The 10,114-nt window shown below is 46.7% G+C and overlaps 1 protein-coding gene across 1 annotated transcript; it reads right to left on the reverse strand.

Moving 5' to 3' along the window:
- Positions 1-603: 603 nt before the first annotated feature.
- HPX (hemopexin) lies at positions 604-9,861 on the reverse strand. The gene is made up of 10 exons (XM_032240573.1): positions 9,689-9,861; positions 9,486-9,544; positions 9,303-9,374; positions 9,002-9,123; positions 7,096-7,249; positions 6,178-6,390; positions 5,786-5,917; positions 1,335-1,465; positions 1,089-1,251; positions 604-950 (listed from the first exon to the last, which is right to left on the reverse strand). The coding sequence occupies exons 1-10, from the start codon at positions 9,766-9,768 to the stop codon at positions 691-693; spliced, it is 1,386 nt and encodes a 461-aa protein (XP_032096464.1). The 5' UTR covers positions 9,769-9,861; the 3' UTR covers positions 604-690.
- Between the last annotated feature and the right edge of the window lie 253 nt (positions 9,862-10,114).

The following is a 10,114-nucleotide window of genomic DNA, read 5'->3' on the forward strand; positions in this document are numbered from 1 at the left end:
CTCCTGAGGCTCCAGCAAGACTCCCAGGGGCCGTGTTCTAAAAATGTGCTTCATGTTGCCAGGTCTCTAAGTCATTCTTTCTCCTCTCTCTCCAACTTGTCTCTGACACACAGCTAGTGTGTTTCTGTTTCCCCACTTCAACTTCATTCCACTTGTCATGCCTGACTCATGGCAACCCAAGCCATGAATGATGTTACTTGAATCACCCGGAACCACAGTTTGAGGTCCCCCAGATTGGAGCTCTCTGAGCCTATCCTCTTTGCACGTGCATACCTGCCCCAGGCCCTGTTGTTTCTGATGCCTTGGGACTGGGTTGTGGTCATCTGTCAGCAAGTTGGATCAGAGTCCTAGCACCACCTCTTGCTGTATAAACTCAACTGTTCTCTTCCTACTCTGGTCCTCTTTCCCCCCACTATGTGCAGATAGTTTGCAAAGAGCCAGTTTATGATCTGGACCTGAGAATCATCTATGCAGAGATGAGGTTTGCTCCTTAGCCCTCCCCTCCCTTGTTTCTCACAGCCTTGTTTGAGCTCAAGAGCCTCAAAAGAGAAGTTGCTAATTTTTCAACTCAAGGAAAGAAGTAAGATTCTTTTACAACCAAGGTCCCTTGATTCAAGCAAAGAAGCAATCTGTCTTTATTATGAGGAACTGGGTAGGTGGGGCCAGGCCAGACTCATGTCAGAAGGCCCCTCAGTGAGTGCAGCCTAGGAGACTGGCCACTTTCTGGGGCTGCGGACAGGTCTTGGCTGCATTCAGTTTCTCCACATCACTGTAGCAGTACAAATTGGGGCCATGGATGAGGTACAAACTGGGACCATTGGCGGAACATGAATTAGGGCCAAGGGACTTTTCCACACACAAGGCCCCATCCACCTTATCATGGGGCCAAGGAAGCTCTGTCCACATGGCTTGAGCTCCTGACTTCAGGTCCAGCCACCACAGCCGCCGTCCTGGGGAGAAGGCATCAAACATAGCATGAATTCCATGTCATGGGGATCCTGACCCAGGCCTTTGCATGCCCTGGTGGGGATCTATGCCACAGACAGGTAGCAGAACAGGCTGCCCCTTAGCACCCAGAAGCTCCTCACCTGCCATGATGTGGAGCCGAGAAGACCCAGGACAGATAAAGGCCGCATCCACAGACTCCAAGCTGATCCCAGGAGGGCTCCCGACTTCCTTCTCCAGCCGCTTTGGATAACCACTTACTAGGGTATAGCCTCCCTTTGTCAGGAAGACATATACCTGGGTGCCCTAGAGAACAAAGGACAGTAATCAATACAGAGCTGGATATGCTTGTCCCAGTCTCCACCTCAAGCCTCTCCTCCAATACACACCTGGACCAGATAGAGTTTTTCTTCCCAGGAAAAGGCAGCATCCACTGTTGAAGGACCCTGGGGCCACTGATGAGCAATGGGCCAGCTATGCCAGCCATCCCGGCTGGTGTCCAGACGCCAGTAGTGGGCTCCTGTGGAATATCATAGTTTGCTCTAGGGCTGCTGGCAGAAGCCCAGGCAGAGAAGAGGCTAGTAATGAATGTAGAAATGAGTCATGAGAGGGAGAGAATGCATCCAGATAGCAAGATGGAAGAGGCCAGGTGAGAAGGAGAAATAGAGCAAGACTTAGTCAGCAATGTTGGGCACTGTGGCCAGGTTGAAACTTGAATCAGCAGGTGCCTGAAACAAAGGCAAGTGTGAGCTGGGGATGGTGACTCACACCTGTAATCCCAGCACTTTGGGAGGCTGAAGCAGGTGGATCACTTGAGGTCAGGAATTCGAGACCTGCCTGACCAGCATGGAGAAACCCCGTCTCTACCAAAACTACAAAATTAGCTCGGTATTGTGGTGTGTGCCTGTAATCCCAGCTACTCCAGAGGCTGAGACAGGAGAATCGCTTGAACCTGGGGAGGCGGAGGTTGCAGTGAACCGAGATCACACCATTGCACTCTAGCCTGTGCAACAAGAGTGAAACTGTCTCAAATGAATGAATGAATGAATGAATACAAGTGTGGAGAACAGTGGCTAAGTTTCCAGATGAGGCCAACATCATGGGGTTGGTGGGCACTCCCTAAGGATCTCAGGTGTCCATGTATAGAGATGTGGTTATAGATAATGAGATCCAGTGGCCAGAAGTTAAAAAGGAAACACCACTTCTGCTCCTTGTTCTCACTCTGGCCATGTTCTCCAGTCCCTCCCTGTGAGGTGAGGGAGCCAGCACCCCCATTTTTCTTCTCTTTTCACAACAACCTATTAAGGACTTATCCAGGCTCCCATTTATCATTTTTCCTTCAATCCTCTTCAATTATACTTCTGTTTCCCTCAACCATTGAAATTGTTCTTATCCAGGTTGCCAGTATTCTCCAATTTGCCAAATCTCATGGTCAATTCTCCGTCTTCATCTGACCCTACCTCTCAGGAGCACTTGACTGCTCACTATTTCCTTCTTCTTTAAATGTCTTTTTTTGGAACTTGGCTTCTGTGACACCAGACTCTCCCAGTATTCCTCTTATCTTTTTGATTACTCTTTTCTTCAACCTGATATCTAAATATTGGAATCCCCTAGTTTGGGCCTCTTCTCTTCTCTTTCTACCCTCACTTCTTTGGCAATCTCACCTAGTCCAAGGACTTTAAATGCTATCTATGTGCTGATGACTTCGAATCTGTTCTCATCAGCTCTACCTGACATGCTTATGGGGTGCCAATAGTCACCCAAAACCTAATATGTCCAAGCTGATTTCTGCCCCCACTACACACTTATTGTCCTCTCTCACTTTAGCATTGCCTCTCAGGACAGGTATCTCAGCTGCCATGTTGACTACTGTATCTCAGTGCCTAGGACAGTGCCCACTGCTTATCAGATACTCAACAAATACTTGTTGAATAAATACATGATATTATTGCTGCAACCACAAGTTATCTTTATAGTTGTGTACATATCTACCTCCCCTGGGAGGTTTCCCACTGAAATTACCCTGCTTAGGAATTTTTTTTTTTTTTTTTTTTTTGAGATAGGGTCTCAATCTACCACCCAGGCTGGATTCCAGAGGTGCAATCATGGTTCATGGCAATCTTTGCCTCCCACACTCAAGCAATCCTCCTACCTCAGCCTCTTGACTAGCTGGAAGTACAGGTGCATGCCAGCACATCTAATTTTTTGTATTTTTAGTAGAGATGGGATTTCACCATGTTGTTCAGGCTTGTCTAGAGGCCCTGAAATCAAGTGATCTGCCCACCTTGGCCTCCCACAGTGCTGAGATTTCAGGTGCGAGCCACCACACCTGGCCCAGGGACCCTATTTTGAGAACCAGAGCTATGCTGCTTTGTGCAGTGAAGTAAGTGATGAGTCCCCCGCCCATTAATGTAGCCAATACGTAGGCTGGCCATCAACTACTTTAATATGATCTGGTCTGAAAATATGGACTGGGCCATTCAGATTCCCTCTCTGGAAATCTTACTAGGAAAAATAGAATAACCGAGGGAGTTATCAGTTGGATCTGAGACTGAAAGATCGTAAAGTAGTGAGAAGGTGGAAAGGACATGATGGTCTACGTGCAAGCCAAAGTTGTGAAGAAGCAAAGAGAATAGATAAAAAAAAAAAAAAAAAAAAACCTCTGAGATGCCAGGCATGGTGGCTCACACCTGTAATCCTAGCACTCTGGGTGGCAGAGGTGGGTGGATCACCTGAGGTCAGGAGTTTGAGACCAGCCTGGCCAACACGGTGAAAACCTGTCTGTACTAAAAATACAAAAATTAGCTGGGCATGATGGTGTGTGCCTGTAATCCCAGCTACTTGGGAGGCTGAGGCCACAGAATCTCTTGAACCCGGGAGGAAGAGGATGTAGTAAGCTGAGATTGCTCCATTGCACTCCAGTCTGGGCAACAGAGTGAGACTCCATCTCAAACAAACAAGCAACAACAAAAAACACCTATGAGGCAGATAGAGAAAAAAAGATTTACCAGTGAGAGGCGAGGGCCTGCCCCATGCTGTAGCAGGGTCACATTGGTGTTTTCAACAAGATGGTGCATTCCCACCTTAGCTAGGGGTGTGTGTGTGTGTGTATACACTATATATGTAATATATAGTTTATAGTTATATATTAATATAATTTATAGTTATATATTTTATATAGTTATATAGCTATAATATATATAGTTTATATATGTAAATTTTATATATACATTATATATATATATATATATATATATGTATGTTTGTTTGTTTTGAGACAGGGTCTCGCTCTCACCCAGGCTGGAGTGCAGTAGCATAATCATGGCTCACTGAAGACTTTCCAGTCTCAGGTGATCCATCTCAGTCTCTGAAGTAGCTGGGACTGCAGTAGTACACCACCACACCCTGCTAATTTGTGTATTTTTTGTAGAGATGAGGTTTTGCCATGTTGCCCAGGCTGATCTCGAACTCCTAGGCTCAAGCAGCTCAAGCGATCTGCCCACCTCAGCCTCCAAAAGTGCTAGGATTACAGGAGTGAGGCACCACACCCAGCCTGGGTATTTTTAATATAATGGTGTTTTCTTCATGCCATGTGCTCTCTCAACAGCTATGGAATATATATGACATTTTTCATTTAGGAGTTTGGTAGCATTCTCATTATGGCCACATGGCCTTGAAGTTCTGTGATCTCTACATGGCTTGGTGTCTCTCTCTACTTCTGTGCGTTTCCTGTGGCCCTGTTTTCTCAAGGTCTTTCTGAATTTCACTTTGTCTGTGTGTCCTCCCAAAGGACTCTCACCATAGCTACATGTTCTCCTGATACTTATGTGTTCTTACTATGGCATATGTTCTCAGTTCAATGTTGTATTTTCACTACAGATGTGTGTTTCATCTTAGCTGTATGTTCTCATTATAGTGTGCGATCCTGTTGTGGGGATTTGCTCTCCATGTAGTTATGTATTTTTCAAAAGAACTTGATAGTCATAACTGGTCAAATTTGTCCAAGGGTCAGGAGCCAAACAATTTTTGTGTGAAAAAAATATTTGCACTATTCTATATTCTTATCACTATCCTAATTATATATATATATATATATCTCAGGTTAGATGTGATGTGGTTGCTCACTCCGCCTCTTGGGGATATTCTCAACTGTGCAGCATGACTATTTACTGCCTGATTGAACTCAGAACAGCCCTAGGTGTCATTACAAGGCTTTTACCAATTGATGCCACAAGTCAAGGTAGGGGTATCTCCATTAGCTACTCAGAGAAGAAATCTCCACAGGCTAGTGAAGCTACCTTCTGAAGGTCTAAAGTACCCAACACTTCTCAGCTGGTTCTCAGCAATGAGAACACCTCATCCCCAGGCAGCGCTATGTCTAGGGGTCTGGACATAGAAACTAGGAGCCTGGAACAAGATGGAGTTCTGAGGATTAATCAGGGGAGCCAGAGAACTCAGAAAGATGTGCAAGAACAAAGGGAGGCAAGGAGGTACAGAGACACACAGAGGTCCAGGGAGCAAGGGAGAGCCAGAGGGCTCAGCAGGGCATTGAGCAAGGAGAGCACAAGGAGTCACAGGGGCCCAGAGAGGTCCACAGAGAGCACAGCCATGGGAGTAGATGGTAGACAGGTGGATGAACTTAGGGGCTTGGGATAGACAAGATTGAAAAATATGCCTCAATCAGGGGAGATGAGGGATACAGAAGGGCATGCAGAAAGATGGGGGACAGAGAGGACAAAATAAGGGACACAGTGATGACAATGGAGAAATGTGTCAAAAATGGGAGACACAAGTTCAAGAGATGTGAGGGCACATTGGGGGAGTTGGGGACATCTCTTACCACTGAAGGCATAGGTGGCACCATGGTTGTCAGATGTCAGCGCAGATAAGACTAGATCTGGGCTACAGCGCATATACCCAGGGCCATGGTGGGTCCTGTTCCCATGGCCAGTCCCATTCCTGTGTCCATGGCCTGGGGAAAGAAATGGGTGGAGAACACAGAAAGAGGCCAGAGGTCAGAGTGAGGTCCAAGGTGGAAGAGATGGCTGGGGTTAGTGGGATGTGGGTTTCCCCATATGAGGGCAACGGGAAGATCCAGAATGGAAATGGGGCTAGGTTAAAGGCCAAGGTGTCCCAACATGGAGTTAAGGTGAAAGCTATGACACATGAGATCCACAAGCTCAGGGAAGGTGAATAAATTCTGACAGGTCTCAAGTGCTAGGGCTTTCTTACCTCTGCCAGGGCAGGGCATGAAGTAGTCTCGGACATCCAGAGGGTACCCAGGGGGCACCTCTCCCGTGGCAGGATTGAAGCGCAGGAATTTGTTACCCTGGAAGCAGTAGTAGCGGCCGAGCCATCTCAGGGCGGAGGAGCAGTTCCCAACAGCTGGCCAGGAACGCTTCTTTATGTTTCCCGTAGTCAAGTCCCAGAACCACTCGCTGTCACCTTTGTCCAACCAATTGACAGGGATTTGGTGAGGCCAGGTTATGCCCTCCCTTGTGCTTTCCCTGGTTCCCAGGATGGACCAGACATGGTACTGACCACATAGAGCTCACAGCCATCAGAAAGGCAGCTAAAGGAGGGTGATCATTCACCAAAATTCAGCAGCAAAGTGCACAGGATCAGCTCAGCAAGGGCAGTGGGGAGAGTCAGGGAAAGCTTCCCAGGGAAGAAGATACTTAAACTGAAATCTGAAGTAGGAGTTACAAGGAACACAACAAGAAGAGATGTAACTCCAGAGGGAGGAAAGATTCCAAAGCATGAAGCAAACTGATGGAACAGAGAATAGTGTATGGTTTCTGGAGCTTAGTATTAAGGTAAAAGTATGATAAAAGTCAAAGCTGAAGGGCCAATAGGGATTTGGCCATGGAGAGTCTTGTGTGTAAGACTAAGGAGGATATATTTGTCTTAAGGGTCATGGGGAACAATGACAGATTATTCACACAGAATTATACGCAGTTACCTTCACCAGAATGACTTCCTCTCCTTCCCACACTTGACCTCTAGACCGTAAGTGGCTTCTCTATTTCCCTTCCTTAAAAAGCCACATAGTAGCTCCATAACCACCATCACTACCACTATCACCATCACTATTGGCATCACTACCAACTCACCACTACTCCAGATTCTTGGATTCCATCCTGGACTGACCTTGGAAGAAGAGGACGCCTTCATCTTGACATTCTCCATGGTGACATTCCACAGCTGCATCCAGTGGGGATGGGATTCCAGGAAATTCCTCTTGGAGCAACTTTGGGTATCCTTTCTCCTTTTTTTCAGGAGGGTATACCCAGACTTTGTCCCCCTGCATTCAAAAACACTCTCTTTTTGACTGTGCATCCTCAGATACTGCCACTCTGTATTTACATGCATTTTTTTAAACTATTGTGCTTTAACTATTTTTTTTTAACTTATTAACTATACAATATCCTCCTGTGGCCCCACACATTCTCAGTCCATCTGTGGATAATAATGTGCTGTCCTTTTGCACAATACACACCCTCAATTTCTGCAAATCCAGTCACAATTACTATAACACACATGCCTCTAGCCATGTACAACCAGACACTCCTGTGGCATGCTTATCTGCAACACCAGCAGTGTTGACAAACACATCCGCCAGTGTTTATCCTGCAATCATCCATACATTAGTACGTTCACTTCTTCATTTATTCATTCATTCAAGACACAGTCACTGAATGATTGTTTCAGTGTCATTCACTTCTTCATTTATTTATTCATTCATTCAAGACAGTCACTGAATGATTGTTTATATGTCAGGCATTGTGAGAGGCACTGAGGATGACAAGACTCTTTCACTTCAGGAAGTTCACTGGACAAAAGCAGAAAGGACTTCTACAATTCTAGCCTTGCAACCTCCAAGGTGTAGTGTAAAGAATGCACTGAGAATATATACAGAGTGCCTAAGTCTGCCTAGAGAAGTTGTGGAGGATTTCACAGCAAAGAGGAAGCATTGGGCCTAAGAGTTGAAAAAAACAGCAGGAATTTTCCAGGTTGACAAGTGAGGAAAGAGTGTTAGCAGCAGAGGGAGCAGCATGCAGAGCCCAAACATGAGGAAGCAGTGTGCTCAATTCCATGTAGATTGGTATGGCTGGCACACAGTGAATGTGGCAGGGAAGGAGATAAACCTGAGAAGATGACCCAGGCCCAGATCATGAGACCCTATGTGCCCTTGGTTTGTAGTAATCAGGCACATTTTGGGGTCATTTACTGAAACAGGAAACACAGGAGGAAATGTTGATTTGTAAACAAGATGCTAAGCTTAGTTTGGGGGATGCTGAATTTTAGGTGCCTATGGAACATATAAGTCAGAGATTTGTCCCAGGAAATTGGAAAGAGATGTCTAGAGCTCAGAAGGTAGATCTAGATCCAGTGTCCACAGCATAGAGAGTCCTTAGGGCCATGGTGATGGGTGAGATCACTGAGGGAAGGTATGTAGAAAGGCTTGGATGGCTCCCCAAGGAACATTAGGGAACTGGCTGAGCTAGAATGAGACATTTGAGAAGAGAGAGAAGAGAGGCAGGAGGGAAAACAAAGCCAACAGTCAGGGCTTCCCCAACCACATAGCACCTTGCCAAGGTAGAAGAATGCACCCCTTCCTCTGAGCAGACACAGCCTGGGTCACATGGGACTTGGTGAGCACAGCAGAGTGAATTTCATGCTCCACATGCTCCTCTGGCCAGGTGTCATTGTGTTGGGAACAACTTGCCCTGCCCTATGAAGAGGACTTGATACAGGGTCATGGGAGGCAAGGGAAGAAAATGCTAAGAAAAAAAAGGATGGTCATCAGTGTGAGGTACAGCGGAGTGTTGTAGAACTAAGGCTAGGACTGAAGAATAGTCACTAGATGGTGCACCTGCCAGGCCCACATGCAGGCACACTCCCTTAGCCTGAGCTTTTACAGGAAAGGAGGGCACAGGGGAAAGAAATCTGCTACCTATTGCTATGGGCTCTGTGCCAAGGCCATGTTGGGGAAGAGTCCCTAGTGTCAGTTCTAGCCCTTTCCAACCTGGCCTTGATCTTGGCCCAGCAGTACCTTGATCAGAAAGACACTGCTGTGACCACGACGGAATGCAGCATCCACAGGGCTGGTGAAATTCTTCCATCTCTCTGAGATTAACTCCCGTTCCCATTTGTGACTCTTCCACACGAACTCCCCTGAAAAAACCCACACTCACTGAAGGGCCCAGTGAGAAACCTTTGGCCTACTAAGACCATTTCAGAGAAGCTGTCAGTAATATACTCAGATAATTCCTAAGACCTCCCACAGACAAAGACACCCTTCGTGAAGGAGAATAACTCTAAGGTCCTAAATGCCCCAACCCAGTCCCTCCTACCTTTAAAAAACAGCATGGTTCCACTTTCATCCAGGGTGGCAGCATCAAAGCTCCAGCCATCTGAGCAGCGTTCTGGGGTGGAGGTAGGGAAATGGCAAAGTTAAAAAAAAAACCAAAAAAACAGAAGGTGATAAAATGCAGAGACACAACCATATAGACAGACTTAGGGAGTCAGGGCCTCACCAGTCACATCTGGGTCTGGCTTGGTCTCGCCTTCAGCAACATTCCCATGGGTACTAGTCCTAGGAAGAACAAGATAGATGTCTGGGTCCATTGGGATCGATCCCTTTCCCATAGCTCCTGACCCCAAATTTGACTTAAGCCTAAAAACTGACCCTGCCTTACACTAGCCCAGAACTCAATCTTTTACTTCTAGCTTTACTCACGGCAGAGGGTTCGCAATGGCCAGAGACCAGCACAGGCTCCACAACCCCAGTGCAATGGGTGCTCCCAGTGCCCTAGCCATGTTGAGCTGCAGAGGCCACAGGACAGCTCTGGGCAACCAGTTGAACTCCCTATATAGAGTTGGCAGCAGCACCACTCCCACCTCCAACTTTACTGGGAATGAGCTCTCTTCCAGGACTAAGCCAATATTGACTGATTACATCACTGCAAATAAGGTCAGGGTCTGGACAGAAATCTGAATGCAAGACTCCCTTTTCCCGGCAGCTGCCCCCAACCCCCTTCAGCAACTTTCGAACAGTGACTAGCCTACACTGCTGATGTCCAGCTGCGACTCTCACACTGGCAATGTGTCCAGGTGCCTGTAAGTCAAGAAAGCGAGTAGACTAAGGGTCACTTTTTGTGACTGA

The sequence above is a fragment of the Sapajus apella genome, unplaced genomic scaffold (genome assembly GCF_009761245.1).
Source record: "Sapajus apella isolate SASKATOON/1434 unplaced genomic scaffold, GSC_monkey_1.0 scaffold47, whole genome shotgun sequence".
NCBI lineage: Eukaryota > Metazoa > Chordata > Mammalia > Primates > Cebidae > Sapajus > Sapajus apella.